The following is a 19,461-nucleotide window of genomic DNA, read 5'->3' on the forward strand; positions in this document are numbered from 1 at the left end:
CTGTGTTGCTAGATATAGACGCGCTAATCTCCCTCGTGTCGTATTGCGTCCGTTCCAATCAATGCACCGTGTTGGTATGCGGTGGAAGAAAAGTTGGACATGTTGGATTTTTGTGCAGCGCAGTGCGTTCCAATATGATGTAAGTTCGCTCAGCAATACACTGCCAGGTATTGGGGGATGATATATAAAATATAAAAAGGTGGGGGGGGGGGGGCTGGAGTGTGTATTACAATGCATTGTGTTATAAATGACTTGATGCACGCCCGCCGCTGTGAATGAGCCCCTCATCTGGGCACAGCCCCCCTATAATGTGAGTCATGACTTCCCTGCAGAAGAATAATGAATACAGTAGAGGAGAGGGGAGGGCCATGTATGGCCAGCTATGTGATTGGTGAGAAAAGTTTATTGGAAGATAAATAAATAATGTGATTGGTGAGAAAAGTTTATTGGAAGATAAATAAATAATGTGATTGGTGAGAAAAGTTTATTGGAAGATAAATAAAGTGATCTCTTCATCCAGATATAGATTGTTATGGAAGAACATTCCTCTGATTGTATATAGATAATAGAGAATGTGTGATCCCAGGATGGAGAATATTCTCACTCCTCTACACCCCAATGTATCATCCCTGGGGGGTGTGTACTGTATATTGTTACATTCAGCTCTCTACAAGCTGGGGGAGGGGTGACTGCTCTCATTTCTATACATTTAGTACGTTTTGCAATATGAGGGGGGGGGGGGGGGTCTGTATATAATGGGGGTGTTAGTTGTTTTAGGGGATCTCAGTATATGTAGGAAGAGTGTCAGTATATAATGGGGGTGTCAGTGTATGTATAAGCAGTATAAGTAGTATACAGGGGGGTCAGTATATTGGGGGTGTCAGTGTGTAAATAAAAGCGGTGTCAGTATATTAGGGATGTCAGTGTATATATAGGGGGTGTCAGTATATAGAAGGGGTGTCAGTATATTGGGGGCCTCAGTATAATGAGGTGTCAGTATATAGAAGGGGCCTCAGTATAATGAGGTATCAGTATATTGGGGGAGGGTGTCAGTATATAGGAGGTGTCAGTATATAGGAGGTGTCAGTATATAGGAGGTGTCAGTATATAGGGGGTATCAGTATATTGGGGGGGGGGGGGGGTGTCAGTATATAGGAGGTGTCAGTATATTGAGGCGGGGTATCAGTATATAGGAGGTGTCAGTATATAGGAGGTGTCAGTATATAGGAGGTGTCAGTATATAGGGGGTATCAGTATATTGGGGGTATCAGTATATTGGGGGGGGGGGGGGGGTCAGTATATAGGGGGTATCAGTATATAGGGGGTATCAGTATATTGGGGGGGGGTGTCAGTATATAGGGGGTATCAGTATATTGGGGGGGGGTGTCAGTATATAGGAGGTGTCAGTATATAGGGGGTATCAGTATATTGGGGGGGGGTGTCAGTATATAGGGGGTATCAGTATATTGGGGGGGGTGTCAGTATATAGGGGGTATCAGTATATTGGGGGGGGGTGTCAGTATATAGGGGGTATCAGTATATTGGGGGGGGTATCAGTATATAGGGGGTATCAGTATATTGGGGGGGTGTCAGTATATAGGGGGTATCAGTATATTGGGGGGTGTCTCAGTATATAGGGGGGTATAAGTATATTGGGGGGGTGTCAGTATATTGGGGGGGTTGTGTGAAATGTTTTAGGGGAACTGAGTAATGTGGGGGAGGGTGAGATGAGATATAACGGTGTGATGTGGGGGCGGGGAGTGTCAGTCGGTCGCAGTGTCCGGAGGGGGAGATCGGAGATAGATCGGGCTCCTCCATCATGTCGGATGACGTCTCCTCTCTGGGCCTCCCCACTAGGATCCTTCGGTGTGCTCGGTGCCGTAATCACGGGGTTCTGGTCCCGGTCCGGGGTCACTCCAAACACTGCGGATGGAAGCTTTGCTCCTGTGATAAGTGCGCTCTGCTCACCGACAAACACCGAGCCATGGCTTCCTACAGGCGGAGCCGCAAATCGCCCATCAACCAGGACAACACCCCCGAGGAGGCCGCACCCGCCGATCCCAGCCGCCCCGGAGCCGGTAATCTCCATACACCGGACATCACACCGGCACACCTATCACACTGCACAGCCCGGATCACCTCCCTGTACTGTGATCGGTCTCCTTCTATCACACCGTCTATAGGACAATATATAGGACGATGTAGATTTGTTTTGATAATTTCCTAATCTCAGTGCACACCAAGCACCGTGCACCATGAGCCTCACTGCAACCCCAGCAATCTTCTGATAATCGCATTATTATTACTCCTCTTCCTACAGCCAATCAGTACAGTTCATGCAAAATTATCCCAAGGGACAAACATGACAATCTTCCCCGTATTATACGTACAATCTTCATTTATTCACCGAAAAAAAAGCCTGTCAGAGCCGATGTACTAACGAGCCGACATTAGTACAGCGATTTCCCTGCCAGAACACTCCGGCCAGCGCTCTCTGCCATTGGCTGAGAACACTGATCGGCAGTCGGCTGCTGGTTTTCCAGACAGACCGACATACACACAGTTTTGGTCTGAAAAAAAAAAAAAATATACGAAACCCGCGCATGCTCAGAAATGAAATAATACATGAAAATACATCATTTCTGGAGTTCTGTTCTGTCCTGAGAGGATTTTTATCACTTTAGTAACCTCTTGGTTTTCAATATGAGACCTGCATGCAAAAAAAAAAAAAAACGGACAATCGTTCATCCAATAGTCTCATCGTGTGTACAAGGCTGAAGACAGCGCCTTTCATTTTAAAAACGTAATTGCTTTCACACTGAGGCGGGGGGCGTCGGCGGTTATTTTACTATTGTTTTTGCGGCGCTATTTGGCCACTAGTGGGGCTCTTTTAACCAAAAAGGGTAAAAACCGCCAGCTGTTCGGCGGCGCTGCCCATTGATTTCAATGGGCAGGAGCACTTTCGTAGCGGTGTGTACACCGCACCCACAGTGCTGCACAGATACACCTAGGCGATTTGAATCGTGGGCGAAATCTCTGCAATTCTGCCTGCGATTCCGAATCGAGGAAAAACACGGGGTGCAGTAATTCTTAATGACAGCCCAATCGCAGTGCAATTTTGTTGCGATAAATCGCGGCTGCAAAAGAAGCTCCTTTTTGAGCAACAAGCTTCGCTTCGATTTTAGCCATGATTGCAGCCCAATTAATCGCGACCAAATCGCACTGCAATTGGGATGCCATTAAGAAGGAAACGTGTCGCGTGTTTGCCTTGATTTTGAATCGCGGCGATTCAAATGGCCTAGGTGTGAATAGAGCCTAAAGAGTTCCTAAAGTGCAGTCACCAATAGTGACCAATCAGAAGCCAGCTTTTACCGACCCGACTTTATAGTGGGTTGTAAATGATTACACCCCTTTCACACTGAGGCGGTTTGCAGATGCTATTGCACTAAAAATAGCGCCTGCAAACCGACCTGAAACAGCGGCTGCTGTGTCTCTAATGTGAAATCCTCGAGGGGCTTTCACACTGGAGCGGTGCGCTGTCAGGACGGTAAAAAAAGTCCTGCTAGCCACATCTTAGGAGCGGTGTGTATACTGCTCCTGCCCATTGAAAGCAATGGGACACCGCTGTAGAGCTGGGCGATTTTCTCCCCCCAAAAAATCTGTGATTTAAAAAAAAAAAACTCGATTCACGATTTAAATTGATTTTGTTTTTTTGATGGACACCACGCCGGTCCTGAGGAGCTTCAGGCAGGAGTTTTTAGGCGAGGCCGCAGCTTCGGCCTAGTCCACGGTGTCCAGCCTTGTGGACTAGGCCGAAGCCCCGGCCTCACCTAAAAACTCATGCCTGCAGCTCCTCAGGACCGGCTGAAAATCTGAATCGATTTGACCTCGCAACTCGATTCACGATTCAAATTGATTTCTTTCCCCAGCCCTTCACCGCGGCTATACCCCTGGCAAAGCACTTCTGCAGAGGCGCTTTGCCTTTTTTGGACGCTAGTGTGGGCAAACCCGCCCCTGCTAGCGGCCGAATAGTGCCGCAAAATTGGCGGTAAAGTACTGCTAAAAATAGCACCACTTTACCGCCACTGCACCTCTTGCCCCAGTGTGAAAGGGGCCTTACTGAACTATAGAACGAGCACCTCTCCTTGTAGAACGAGGCTCGGTGTCTGCTGTCAGGCACACAGGATGGATTTGTGTTGTGATTGGCAGACATTTTGTACATTTCTATTGACTGGTATGAGGAGATAAAAACAAACCTCCGCCCTCGTTCACATTGAATGCATGTCAGTGGGACTTCAGATGCGACTTGGCTGACATCTTTGTGGCTTAGTGCACAGATGTCTATGCAAGTCGCACCTGAAATCACCAAAAGCAGTGCAGGAACTACTTTTTTAACTCTGCACCCCAGAAGCGGAGGATCGGGGCCACTCTGTGAAAAACAAACTGCACAGTGGAGGAAGGTATATTATGGTTGTTATTTAAAAAAAAAAAATCACTTTAAGGCTCATGGGGTCAGCGGGGAAGTACAAGAGTGGTGTGATCCAATCAAGTTACTTGGATTTTATATGGTTGCTAGGGGGTTGCTAGGGGATGCTGTACATCTGTGATATAAACACTTAGGGCCAGATCCACGAAGCGTGGCGCTTCTCTCCGCCCGGCGTAGTGTATCTCAGATACACTACGCCGCCGTAACTTACTGTTTTTTTTTGTATCCTCAAAGATTTCCCGCCATAAGTTACGGTGGCGTAGTGTAACTTAGGTGGCGTAAGGGCGCGCAATTCAAATGTATGTGATAGGGGCGTGTTTTATGTTAATACATCGTGACCCGACGTAAATTACGTTTTTTTTTTAACGGCGCATGCGCCGTCCGTGGGGGTATCCCAGTGCGCATGCACGAAATTAAACCGGAACAAGCCAATGCTTACGACGGTGACGTCATTCTACGCAAAGCCCTATTCGCGAACGACTTACGCAAACGACGTAACATTTTCAAAATTCGACGCGGGAACGACGGCCATACTTAACATAGGATGCGCCTCATATAGCAGGGGTAACTATACGCCGGAAAAAGCCGAACGCAAACGACGTAAAAAATGCGCCGGCCGGACGTACGTTTGTGGATTCGCGTATCTAGCTAATTTGCATACTCGACGCGGAAATCAACGGAAACGCCACCTAGCGGCCAGCGTAAAAATGCACCTTAGATCCGACGGCGTACTAAGACGTACACCAGTCGGATCTAGCACAGCTTCAGGCGTATCTTGTTTTGTGGATACAAAACAGAGATACGACGCGGGAACTTTGAAATTACGCGGCGTATCCATAGATACGCCGGCGTAATTCGTTTGAGGATCTGGCCCTTAGGCCCTATTCTCAACACTGACACCTGTGTTTGTATGCAGAGGACATTTCTAAATACATGTGTGTTTTTTTTTTTTAACTACTTGACCTCTGGAAGATTTACCCCCCCTTCCTGCGATACGGCACTGTACTATTTAACTGACAATTGCGTGCTCATGCGTGTTGTACCCAAAAAAAAAATTAGGAATTTTTTCCCATAAATAGAGCTTTCTTTTGGTGATATTTGATCACCTCTGCGTTTTTTATTATTTGCGCTATAAACAAATAAAACCAATTCTGAAGAGAAAAAAAAACAATATTTTTTACTTTCTGCTATAAAACATATCCAATTAAAAAAAATCAAATTGCAATGCAAAAATTGCACTGAACTCCAGGAAAAACCCGCGTGAGAATCGCACCCATTCGCATCACATAAGTGTGAACCCAGACTTTTTTTTTTTTATTATACAAATCTAAAGAACAGAAAAAGAAAATACCATGATATAATCCCAAGGTATCTGTGGTTTGTTTGGGACTTGTGGTTGGGTGTGGTAAAAACGCAGCACGTTTGCGCATTTTTGCCACCTGTGAACTGCCCCCCCCCCCCCATCAAGCTGCAATAGGCAGCGGACAGGGACATGCCGCAAAGCTTCGCGTCCACGACCAAAATTCACTTGACATGTAGCGGTTAGTGGGTGGTAAGCCCGCCAAACACTACACATTCACTACAAATACTACACTACACATGCCAAACACTGCACATTCACCACAAACACTACGCATAGAGGTGTCCGTTTATGAAGCAGTGAAGAGTGGTGATCCCAGGGATCACCACTGATCACAGCCCATAAACAGTTTATGAAACAGAGATAATCGGGGGGAGAAGTGTTTGAATTTGTTTTCCCGCCGATTATCTCTACACACAGAGAAGTCTCATAGACTGACACAGAAACGGCCAGTTTATGAAGCTGTGATCTGAGCTCTTCACTGGCGATCTGAGTCACAATTCACATTCCCCGATTCACCATCTCAGAGCTGGTGAAGCGGGGAGTGAAGAGGGAATCCCGGGGGTTCTGAGGAGGAAGGAGGAAGATTTTTAACTTCCTTCTTCCTCGTTCAGACCCCCCAACACTGTAAATATGCCCCCCTGTAATATTTATGTGTATACATACATACATATATACAGTATAATGTGTACATGTATATATATATATAATGTGTGTGTGTGTATATACATGTATATACAATGTGTGTGTGTGTGTGTGTGTATACATGTATATATTTTGAAGGGGGACTCGTTATTTTAATTACATTACCCACGCCGTCTATCAGTGTACAGAGCGTGATAATTTATCACTGCTCAATAAACTGACATCTCGTTTTTTTTGTGAATTTCTGGTACTGTAATCTCGTAAAGTCTCACAAGATTCCAGTATCAGGGGCCGTTCTCCACTGTTTGAAGCGTTGGAAGATCAGTTCACTCCTCCGAGGGTGAAGCGATTTTCTCTGCTTCATAAACAGGCACACAGAGGAGAAAAATCTTCACTGTGAATGCCGGAGAACGAAGCAGTGAATAGATTTCACTGCTTCATAAAAGGACACCTTACTACAAACACTACACTACATATTCACTACAAACACTACACTACACATGCCAAATAGTACACATTCACTAAAAACACTACACATGCCAAATACTACACATTCACTACAAACACTACACTACACATGCCAAATACTACACATTTTCGACAAACACTACGCATTTACTACAAACACTACACTACACATTCGCTACAAACACTACACATTCACTACAAACACTATACTACACATGCCAAATACTACACATTAAAGCAGGGGTTGACAAATTTGCTTGGAATCTAGGAGCCAGCTAAAAAAGTTAGGAGCCAGAAAACACGCTCCGTCCCGACGAGCTTGCGCGCAGAAGCGAACACGTACGTGAGCAGCGACTGCATATGTAAATGGTGTTCAAACCACACATGTGAGGTATCGCCGCGATTGGTAGAGCGAGAGCAATGATTCTAGCCCTAAACCTCCTCTGTAACTCAAAACATGCAACCTGTAGAGTTTTTTAAACGTTGCCTATGGAGATTTTAAAGGGTAAAAGTTTGACGCCATTCCACGAGCGCACGTAATTTTGAAGCGTGACATGTTGGGTATCAATTTACTCGGCGTAACATTATCTTTCATAATATTAAAAAAAATGGGGATAACTTTACTGTTGTCTTATTTTTTTATTAAAAAAAGTGTAATTTTTTCCCAAAAAAAGTGCGCTTGCAAGACCGCTGCGCAAATACGGCGTGACAGAAAGTATTGCAACGATCGCCATTTTATTCTCTAGGGTGTTGGGATAAAAAATATATATAATGTTTGGGGGTTCTAATTAGAGGGAAGAAGATGGCAGTGAAAATAGTGAAAAATTACATTAGAATTGCTGTTTAACTTGTAATGCTTAACCTGTAATACCAACGGCCACCACCAGATGGCGCCAGCTTACACATCTGGTGGTAATAACTTGTAAAACCAACGGCTCACCACCAGATGGAGCCAGCTCACAAAAAAAAAAATTTTTTTTTTTTTTTTTTGCCCCCCCTTCCAAGCCAAGTCGCCAGGACCCTATTTCTAGGCGACCTGGCGCCCGGAATTTGTCGAGCCCTGCATTAAAGTAAATGGGGAAGTGCGGCAAGCGCCCTGCAACTACATGCAAATTAAAAATGGGTTAAAACAGGCATTGAGGTACACCATTCCTTATGGTCAAAAATGTTAGGTTTGTTCTTTTTCTTTGTATAACATGAAAATTATAAATAAAGAAAAGTAAAAAAAAAAAAGTGTTGTGGAAGCGTTGCATCACTTATCCCTGGTTCACACTGAATGCGGCTTTGAAATTGCACAATTTCAAAGCCACCTGCTAGTGTGACTTCAGGTGCGACTTGGCTGACATCTGTTGGATTTCATGCACAGATGTCTATGCAAGTCGTACCTGAAAGCTTATGGACATTTTTGTGAATAGAAGACATTTTGTGCTCTAAATAGAGAGAACTGTTGTCTGGGAACCAGATGCCATGGGTGGGAAATAGTGTAAGACCCCTTTCACACTGAGGAGTTTTTCAGGCGGTACAGCGCTAATAATAGCGCTGCTATACCGCCTGAAAAACTCCTGCACTGCATACTTAATGTGAAAGCAGGAGGGCTTTCACACTGAGGCGATGGGCTGGCGGGAGAGAAAAAAATCTCCTGCCAGCAGCATCTTTGGAGCGGTGAGAGGAGCGACGTGTATACCGCTCCTTCCCATTTAAAACAATGGGAAATCGCGGCAATACCGCCCGCAATGCGCCTGTGCAGAGGCGCATTGCGGGCGGTATTAACCCTTTATCGGCCGCTAGCGGGGGTTAATACCGCACCGCTAGCGGCCGAATCCCGCGGCAAAGCCGACGGTATAGCGCCGCTATTTTTAGCCCCAAAAAAAGGGGCCTTAGGCACACAGGATGGATTTGTGTTGTGTTTTAGTCAGACATAGACTGGTATAAGGAGATAAAAACAAACCTCAAAGTGACAGTTCTTAAGGCTGCGTTCACACCTGAGTGCATCGTTTTAAGGCGAAAAGTTGCGTAATTTTACTGTGATTTTGAAATGTTTTTGGCCGCAATTTTGCCACAATTTTATACAGGTCAAAAGGTCACCAATGAAAAAAGCAGAAAAACGCTTGTACTCTACCAAAAAGAAGCTTGTGTACTTTTTTGAGCTTCAGGCGTTTTGCTTCAGGCGTTTTGCTTCAGGCGACAGACCGCTCAGATGTGAACAGGGGCCATTTAAATGAATGGGATTTTGCTTGTTGGACATTTTGGAACCTTTGAGATGAGCGTTTTCCTAGTGTTTTCCTAGCTGAAAATGCTGAGGTGTGAATGGGCTCTAACAGGCCGTGAAGGCAGGGGTGTCAAACTCAATTTCATTGTGGGCTGCATCAGCATTATGATTGTTCTCAAAAGGGCCGGTTGTATCTGTAAGATTAGATGTCCAGCGCACCCCACTTACATTGGATGTCAAGAGCCACCCCACCATCAGAAGTTGAGTCCCCCCACTCTCCCTTACATCACAGTGCACCCCCTTTCCTTATGCTGCTGCTGGGAAGAAGCTGGATGCATTGCTTGAAAGCAGAAAGTAAGGGTCTGGAGTAGGACCAGAGGAGGGCTGGAGCTCTCCTGCAGCTGCAGGAGAGGTGCAAGAGCCACATGAAATGGCCTGGAGGGCCGCATTCGGTCCGTGGGCCTTGTGTTTGACACCTGTGGATTAAGGTATGAGTGTGCTCTACAGACACAGATTTAGCTGTTGTTTTATATTGTATAACTAGTGCTAATTTTGACATCAGAAAGGCCAAAAATTTGATTTGGGTAAAGTGTCGCACGACGTGCAATTGTCAGGTAAAGTAACGCAGTGCAGTATCATAAAGGGCCTGGTCAGGAAGGGGGTAAAACATTCTGGAGCTCCAGTGGTTACATAAGGAGTGTCCAATGCCACTGATTGAAGTTGGTGTAAACAACCCCTTTTTATTTCCCTTTGGAAGTATGTCACCAAAACTGACATTTTTGTTGCAGGGGATGCCAACATTTTTTGTGTATCTTGGAGCAGACAAATGAGTGAGCCAATCACACAAGCAGACAATAACACATCTGGGGGGGGGGCGTCTGTACACCATCTCTATAAAGAAGGCCTCCAGGTTGCCATCTTGCAAGTTACAGAAAATGACAACACTGCAGAATGAAAAGCAAAGATTATTTTTAATATTCAATTACATTATGACGCGTTTAGTAATTTTAATCTATTAAATAAGAAATGTTTCTAATGTGTTGTTTTATCTTGTAGCTGCATCTCCTACCACACGTGGCTCTGAATGCGTGTCGAGTCTGGTTAGCTATGAGCGAGAGAGAGAGCCCTCAAGGATGTACCTTGGCATCCCACCCTTGTACCACTACTCCGCCTTCCCCATGGGCTTTTCACCACCAGCATTTGGAAGTGCAGCCCCATCTCCGCCTGGCATGCCTATGACTTCTATCCGGCCATACCTCCCAGTGAGTACAGTATATATAGATCCCGTATGTATACCTCCCAGTGAGTACAGTATATATAGATCCCGTATGTATACCTCCCAGTGAGTACAGTATATATATAGATCCTGTATGTATACGTCCCAGTGAGTACAGTATATAGAGATCCAGCATGTATACCTCCCAGTGAATACAGTATATATAGATCCAGCATGTATACCTCCCAGTGAGGACAGTATATAGAGATCCAGTATGTATACCTCCCAGTGAGGACAGCATATAGAGATCCAGTATGTATACCTCCCAGTGCGTACAGTATATAGAGATCCAGTATGTATACCTCCCAGTGAGTACAGTATATAGAGATCCAGTATATATACCTCCCAGTGAGTACAGTATATAGAGATCCAGTATGTATACCTCCCAGTGAGTACAGTGTATATATATATAGATCCAGTATGTATACCTCCCAGTGAGTACAGTATATAGAAATCCAGTATATATACCTCCCAGTGAGTACAGTATATAGAGATCCAGTATGTATACCTCCCAGTGAGTACAGTATATAGAGATCCAGTATGTATACCTCCCAGTGAGGACAGCATATAGAGATCCAGTATGTATACCTCCCAGTGCGTACAGTATATAGAGATCCAGTATGTATACCTCCCAGTGAGTACAGTATATAGAGATCCAGTATATATACCTCCCAGTGAGTACAGTATATAGAGATCCAGTATGTATACCTCCCAGTGAGTACAGTATATAGAGATCCAGTATGTATACCTCCCAGTGAGTACAGTGTATATATATAGATCCAGTATGTATACCTCCCAGTGAGTACAGTATATAGAAATCCAGTATATATACCTCCCAGTGAGTACAGTATATAGAGATCCAGTATGTATACCTCCCAGTGAGTACAGTATATAGAGATCCAGTATGTATACCTCCCAGTGAGGACAGCATATAGAGATCCAGTATGTATACCTCCCAGTGCGTACAGTATATAGAGATCCAGTATGTATACCTCCCAGTGAGTACAGTATATAGAGATCCAGTATATATACCTCCCAGTGAGTACAGTATATAGAGATCCAGTATGTATACCTCCCAGTGAGTACAGTATATAGAGATCCAGTATGTATACCTCCCAGTGAGTACAGTGTATATATATAGATCCAGTATGTATACCTCCCAGTGAGTACAGTATATAGAGATCCAGTATATATACCTCCCAGTGAGTACAGTATATAGAGATCCAGTATGTATACCTCCCAGTGAGTACAGTATATATAGATCCAGTATGTATACCTCCCAGTGAGTACAGTATATATACTCAACATTGTTGAGTATATATACAATTTAACATTGTGGTGTTAAAAAAAAAAAAAATATATATATATATATATATATATATATATATATATATATATATATATATATATATATATATATATATATATATATATATATATATATATATATATATATACAGTCCTCAAAATTTCCACTCGCCTACTAGCATTTGGCGAGTGGATTTAAGCTGGGGGCGAGTGATGACAGGGCTGCATGACCAATCTCCCTCCAATCTGTGCCTACACTTAGAGTCCTGATGAGATTGGCGGCCGAAGAGGAAAGGTGCATGCTCGGGAAAAGTAGTCTGGTGAGCCAGGCAGAGCAGTACACAGGTGCTCTTATTAAGCCATGGGACCTAACAGTATGACCTCTCTGAGCCTGCCCCCCTCCCCCGACCAATGTAGCTGGAGAGCAGAAAGTAATGAGTGAGGTGGAGGATTGCAAAAATTACCACTCCGGTGCAGCGCTCACTGAAAGTTGCCCTGACATGAGAGCAGCAGCCTTCTAGTTTGTGCAGTTTTCTTCTCCTTGTGCTCTATGTAAGTTTAGCCTGAGCACTGTGAACAGACTGGTCTCAATGTGTGCTGTGCGCTGTCAGTGTGCGCTGTGCTATGGTGTCAATGGCTGTGCAGTTGTGTGGATCTCAGCGCTGGATTGTACTCCCTCCCGCTGTGTTGCAGCTCCTCTCCTCTCTGCCAGCCTGAATAAAAGGGGGAAGTGGGGACATGCAAGCGTGGAGCCGCACACACAGGCTCCTGATGATGAGATGAATGGGAGAGAGAGAGAGGATGGATGGGAGTTGCAGAGGAGACAGCAAGAGAATGGGGAAGAGACCCAGTTCTAGTGCCCTGTCCCTCTGATCTGCCCCCAGTGCCCTGTCCCTCTGGTCTGCCCCCAGTGCCCTGTCCCTCTGATCTGCCCCCAGTGCCCTGTCCCTCTGATCTGCCCCCATTGCCCTGTCCCTCTGGTCTGCCCCCAGTGCCCTGTCCCTCTGGTCTGCCCCCAGTGCCCTGTCCCTCTGGTCTGTGCCCTGTCCCTCTGGTCTGCCCCCAGTGCCCTGTCCCATTTTGTTAAAGTTGTTGTTGGTAATATTTAATTTTGTAACTTGATTCTGCATAAAACATTGTCATTCCATGAGATAATCTACGAGGGTGTGTTTACGGGTGCAATTAGGCGCAGGGCAGTGTATGAATTAGGTGGGGCAACTGGTGGCGAGTAACTCTTGAGGCCTGGCTAGTAGCTCAGGACTTGAAATTTTGAGCCCTGTATATATATATATATATATATATATATATATATATATATATATATATATATATATATATATATATATATCCAGTATGTATACCTCCCAGTGAGTACAGTGTATATAGATCCAGTATGCGCATTTGTTCTGCTTTTGATATTTCTTGAATGGTTTGCTTGTGTTTGCCACCTTTTTGTGGGTAAACATGGTGTCATCTTTTGAGTAAGATGGTTGCAGCTGGGTAGAAGTATATAAGTGGGGCGCACAAGTCTCATGGTAACTAAGTACACCCATAATTTTGCTCCACTAGGCTTCTGCTTCCCACCCTTCTCCATTCCCCAGCAACACAGGGTGCAATGGATGATGTCATTGCCTTTTGGGGTTTTTGGCCTGGGATCATAAAAAACACAGAAAATTACAGTTTTTCAAAAATATTTATATTTTTATATATAATTGTATTATGTTTATATCCCTTTAAATTCTATGTATGTTTTCACACTGGTCCATTGGGCTTCCATTGTGGTGTTAAAAATGTATCTCCTAGTTCAAATGCTTTGAAAAGGCAGCAAGAACCCATCAAAAACGCACCTGTGTTACATTTTTATGCGTTTTTTGAGTCACATGACCTATGAAAAACACAGTATATCATGGTAAAATTGCTACAAAATCAGGGCGCATACGTGGTAAAATCGCAGTACGTTTTTGGTGCCATTATCAGCACTTTTTTCTCTTATTATAATGCAATTTTCGGAAGAAATTTCTGTGCATCACTAATTTCAATAAAGGGATTTAGGACCAGCGGTGGTGTGCAGCCATTTCTTCTTCCAGTACAAATACCATGTGACATAAAAATTGCAACAACCGCCATTTTACTCGATAGGGTCACTGCTAAAAAAATATATGTATGATGTTTGGGGATTCTGAGTAAGGCCCCTTTCACACAGGTGCCTCTATGTAGAAGAGTAGTGGGGGATCACTCCGCTGATCCCTGCTGAGCAGGCGGATTACAGGTCTGTGTCTTCTCTGCACAGACACAGTCCCGCTCTCCTCTATGGGGAAATTAGATGGAAAAGGTCTGCCTGTCCATTTCCATCATGTCCGATCCATCGGAGGGATGGAAAATAGGACCACCATTGGTCTGTTTTTTTGTGGGCAGGTTTGGATCAGATGGCGGCGGTTGCCAGCAGACATGTGTCCGCTGACATCCGCCGCTCCATAGAGGAGACTTCAGGGTCCGATCAGGTCTACCTAAAATACTGACAGGCAGACCTGATTGGACAACCCGTATGAAAGGGCCCTAATTTTCCAGCAAAAAATACAGATTTTTACATGTAGGAGAGAAATGTCAGAATTAGCCTGGGTGGGAACTGGCGAATGGCGGCTAAAAGAACACCTGCACTGATTATAAGACACCCAAGCAGGGGGGGGGGGCACCTTTATCCTATATGTCACTGCCTATACTTGCTGCAACCTTCTGATCTCTTCAGAAACCACCAGACTGATAAATCTTGACTTCAATCTTGATGGATGGGGGGGGGACCCCCAGTTACTAGTTTATACAACTATGTGTGTTTTCTGTTTTTTGTAGACTGCATGGAGGATGGAGCAAGATGGAGGAGGAGAAGATTTCCGTGGCCAGGGTTACTACCCTTCATTCGCTCCATTAATGCCGGGAATATATTACATGCCTCCTCATATGCCTTTGAGTCCCAGCATGATGGCAGAGTTCAGTAGGACCATGCATGGTGAGTGGTGGAAATGAGAACAGGAGCCAGGGATAGTACAGAAATGATTGGACTGTGATGAAAAGGGAGGATTCTGCAGCTATGAAATGCAGGCAATCTCTACCTGTACTTCATCAAGTATACCTCCATTCCTGTTGGCCAGTATGGCTGTCTCTCTAAGTGATGGACAGTAGAAAGTGTTGTGGTTTAGTGGCAAGATCTGACGTTACCTGGAAGTGTTGGGGCTTATCCTGTCGGTGCACCTGGGATTTAGCTGTGATAGGAAGGTTTAGATGGCTGTTTTGCAGGTATATCCAGGTACCACTAAGTGCCTCCGCTTCATACCTGCAGAAATCAGTCTTGAAATAATCGCTATACAATCACATGATCATAAGTCTGTTTTGAATTCATTCATAACAGCTGGGTTTCCTATGCTGTGATTGGCCCACAGCTATCACATGGTGTGTGGGCCAGTCTCAGCGCCCTGTACCATGTGATTAGCTGTAGCCAATCACAGATCGCTGATGACCACGGCTGTCGAGCATGGTTAACCCATTCATGATAAAGTGTAAAAGAAATTCCCTGATCACCCCCCAGAGTGGTACAGTGCACTGAACTCCTCTGATGAAAGTATGTAAAAAAATATTAATATTAATATTAAAAAATGAAAAAAAAAATATTATTAATATTATTATTATTATTTTTTAACATACCATACGTCACTAGTCGGTGTCCCTGATCACTGTCACATCAGTCATATGATATATGGGCTGCCTTAGGCCCCTTTCACACATGGATACAGTGCAGTTTGACTGCACAGTGGGTGTAGCACAGTGTTTGGTGCAGGCTTGCTGCTCTTTCCCATAGAATTCTATTATGTCCTGCGATTTTCAGGCTTTTTAAAAAGTCCTGCATACAGGAGTTTTGCTGATCTGGGGGTAGGTCCGTTTATACCTTCCTGTCCATAGAGGTGAATGGACCTTCTGATCGGGTCTGCCTGAAAAACTGCTGACCTGATCAGACCTGCCGTGTGAAAGAGGCCTAAATGCGCTGCTAAGGCTAGGAAGCAATTTTTTATGTCAAAGAGCTTTATTGGGAGGAAATTTCTAGTACAGTATTTTATTTTTTAAAGTTTTGTAGTGGAGATGAAATATAACTCCTGTCAGTTTTCACTGCTGTCTGTGCCCCCGTTAGGGAACTTCTCCCTCTCTATTTGTCCTGTTTAATGTTATCATTGAAAGTAAAACAAAGCCTCAAATCTTAATATGGGGATACTAGTTCTGGTGATGCCCCCAAGGGATTCCCTTAATTTGCAGGGATTTCCTCACTTCCTGTTTTGGCTACGGGACAGGAAGTGAAGAGAAATCTCCCCAGTGGGATACAGATGGCAAAAAAAAAAAAAAATGACAGGGGTTATCACCCTCTCTTACTGTATCTAAAATGGAAAAAAAAAGTTGCTTTTAGTTCTACTTCCAGTGCAGCAGAATTGTCTACATACAAGGGGCCAGATCCACAAAAACGGGCGTATATTTAGGCGGGCGTAGCGCATCTCATATGCGCTATGACGCCGTAACTCAGAGTGGCTCGTAGGGTATCCACAAAGCACTTGCTCTCATATGTGCGCCGGCGTAACGTAAATCTGCCGGCGTAAGCCCGCGTAATTCAAAGTAGGCTTGGAGTGGGCGTGTTGTATGGTAATCTGGTATGACCCCATGTAATTGACACTTTTTACGAACGGCGCATGCGCCGTCCGTGGACGTATTCCAGTGCTCATGCGCGAAATCACGTCGCAAATAGTCAATGCTTTCGACGTGAACGTAACTTCCGCAAAGCCCTATTCGCGAACAATGTACGCAAACGACGGAAAATTCGACGCTGTCCCGATGTCCATACATAACATTGCGTACACCTCATAGAGGCAGGGGTAACGTTACGCCGAAAAAAGCCTTACGTAAACGACGTAAAAAAATGCGCCGGGCGGGCGTACGTTTGAGAATCAGCGTATCTAGCTAATTTGCATACTCTACGCTGAAATCAACGGAAGCGCCATCTAGCGGCCAGCGTAAATATGCACCTAAGATCCGACGGCGTACTAAGACGTACGTCAGTCGGATCTAGCCCACATTCAGGCGTATCTTGTTTTGTGGATACAAAACAAAGATACGACGGCGCATCGTAGAACTTACGCGCCGTATCAATAGATACGCCGCCGTAAGTTCTTTGTGGATCTGGCCCAAGATGTTAGCAGCTGACTGGATTTCTGGCAGGATCAACAGAGTTTATAAAGAGACCTTACATGAAGAAATGTGCATTTTTTTTTTTCAGATATGTACTAAATATTATTTTTTTAAGATTTTGACCTCACATTTGAGAGAAATACTTTTGTAGATTATACGGATGTAATTAACCCTTTATAACCCAGATGTATTTGTATTCTAGCTTCAAGGTCAGAAGATGACCAGTTGCATGTGATTGAGAGAAGCGAGACATCAAACAAGGAGCCGCGTTTCTAATGTTCTGGCTATGATGTGCTGTATCTGTTAATTACAATAGAAGTTTATTTAGCAGTATTAGGAAGCAAAGTTTTTTGTTTTTTTCTAATCAAAACCAAAAATAGTGAAAAAAAAAGCTGAACTCCTGATAGAAATTGTAAATGAATATTAGAAATGTCAGTTGCGACATTTACCAAATACGGTCTTTTAACAGTTGTTGTCACTGAGCCATTGATCGCTCTACCTTTTTAATGCAGCATTTACAGGGTTCAATGTCACTAATTTCCTTTATGTGAGACCAGTTGGTCCACTTCTTCCCCAGCCCCCCAGTCATGTAATATCCCTGTGGCAGAGGCGGCTCTTAATTAGGCAAATTAGGCGGTCGCCCAAGGCCTTGCACTCACAGGGACCTCGCGGCCTCCTAATTTGCCTCTGCTCAATCACAATGTGCTAGATCCGTGCATCTTTCTGCAGCCATTTTTATTTGCTTGAATTTTTGGGGGGGGCCCGTGTCTAAGTTTTGCTTAAGGCCTCAGAAAGCCTAGAGCCGCCTCTTCCATGTGGTAGTCAATTTTAACAGTGGTGGTGTCATTATATGGCTGCTTATGTACTATAAGCTAATCAGGCTCAACTGCATTGCATGGTGCTGTCACTATAACATGTTTCAAGGACTGGGTGCTGCAGGGAAGTATTTAGGCAGTCTACAGCCAGTTTCACACAGTCTTCACCTTGTATAGGAATAGCAGAGCTTCCGGCAAGCTTTGTTGAAGCTTTTAAAGTACTGTTTGGCTCCAGTTTGTAAACGTTGAACACAGATCCTAATGGGAGTGCTGACTGTCACTTTAAACAAGCCACTTTCTTGAAGCTTGTTGGAAGGAAGCCTGCTAGCCTCTTGATTAAGGCTCCATGCACACTGAAGCTGATAAAAGCTATAAAAAAATGCCAGTAGCTTTGCAGGGAGCCTTTCAATGTTTTTTAGCGTTTTGCAATAGCTTTAAGCAGCGTTTTTCAGTGTAGCTTATTTTTTTTCCAATGGATTAAAAAACGCGAAAAAACGCTGACACCTGCGTTTTTGAGCGTTTTTAATCGTTTTTCAGCGGTTTGCGTTTTTCAGCGTTTTTTCCCGCCAAAAAAACGGCACTTTGAACGCAAATTTCGGGCGTTCAGAAAAAAGCCAATAAACGCCCAGGTGTGCATGGGCACATAGGCTAATATAGAGTTCATTTTATGGGCTCTAAAAAAAAAAAGCCAAAATGCCAATAAACTGCAGTTTATCAGCTTCAGTGTGCATGGAGCCTAAAGCTGAACTCCAGCTTTTGATACACTTTACGTAGTTTGTTTTGCCAAGCTTATCCAAACCAACGGTGTTCCTCACTAACAGGCAAGGCCACTGGGTGTGCTGTATAAACTGTATGTAGCGAAAGTGTTTGGGGTTCAAGCCAAGGCATCCTGTCTCATACCCCAAACACAACTGAGTTTGAGCGGCGCTCAGCCATTCATAGAAAGCGTTGTATTCTAGCAATGAATACAAAGCTTCCCCTGATTGGCTGAGTCAGAGAGGCGGGCGAATGATGTCACAACCACTGGCTCAGCCAATCAGAGGAAGCTTTGTATACATTGCTAGAATACATTGCTTTTTCTAAATGGTCGAGCGCCATTGTTCCTGGTACGAGAATGCAAGTCTCGGCTCGCACCCAGAACACAGTGTGGTATGCTGTACGTGGCCTCGGCTACACACACTTTATACCGCACATCCAGCGGCCTAATATGTTAGTGAGGGCCAAACAAGCTATGTAAAGTGTATCAAAGGCAGCTTTAATGTGGCAATCAGCACTCCCATTAGGATCTGTGTTCAGCCTTTACCAACTGGAGCAGAATAGTACTTTAAAAGCTTCAACAGGGCTTGCTGAAAGCTCTGCATGTGCTTTGTCAAAACTTGCTGTTCACGCTGCTGTTATACAAGCTGAAACCTGCGTAAGGCTGTATTCATATCTATGCATTTTCAGTGCTTTTTGCAGATTTGTACTACAGTCCATTTAACATGGTTTCCTATGGTACATGTTCTGTAGTGCAAATCTGCAAAATGCAAAAAGCACTAAAAATGCATAGGTGTGAATCCAGCCTGAAACGGGCCTACTGGATGAAGGGAGCACAGGGAGGACCTAAGCCATGGCGCTGCAGTCCAAACAGCATGCAGTTGACATAGAATGCTGTAGCTCTGCAAAGTGAGTGGT

At 44.4% G+C, this 19,461-nt stretch overlaps 1 protein-coding gene across 1 annotated transcript; it reads left to right on the top strand.

Annotated features, from left to right (window-relative positions):
- Positions 1-1,767: 1,767 nt before the first annotated feature.
- Positions 1,768-17,707, top strand: DMRTB1 (DMRT like family B with proline rich C-terminal 1). The gene is made up of 4 exons (XM_040358621.1): positions 1,768-2,078; positions 10,225-10,430; positions 14,600-14,756; positions 17,175-17,707. Exons 1-4 carry the CDS (start codon positions 1,820-1,822, stop codon positions 17,246-17,248), a joined length of 696 nt encoding a protein of 231 aa, XP_040214555.1. The 5' UTR covers positions 1,768-1,819; the 3' UTR covers positions 17,249-17,707.
- Positions 17,708-19,461: the final 1,754 nt, after the last annotated feature.

This window comes from Rana temporaria, chromosome 7 (assembly GCF_905171775.1).
Source record: "Rana temporaria chromosome 7, aRanTem1.1, whole genome shotgun sequence".
NCBI classification, from domain to species: Eukaryota; Metazoa; Chordata; class Amphibia; order Anura; family Ranidae; genus Rana; species Rana temporaria.

Bases quoted from the DNA above. Each gene is read 5' to 3' on its own strand.
- DMRTB1 (XM_040358621.1), top strand. From the start codon at position 1,820: ATGTCGGATGACGTCTCCTCTCTGGGCCTCCCCACTAGGATCCTTCGG. The intron at 2,079-10,224 runs GTAATCTCCATA...TTTATCTTGTAG, and splicing joins TCCCAGCCGCCCCGGAGCCG to CTGCATCTCCTACCACACGT. The intron at 14,757-17,174 runs GTGAGTGGTGGA...TTTGTATTCTAG, and splicing joins GTTCAGTAGGACCATGCATG to CTTCAAGGTCAGAAGATGAC.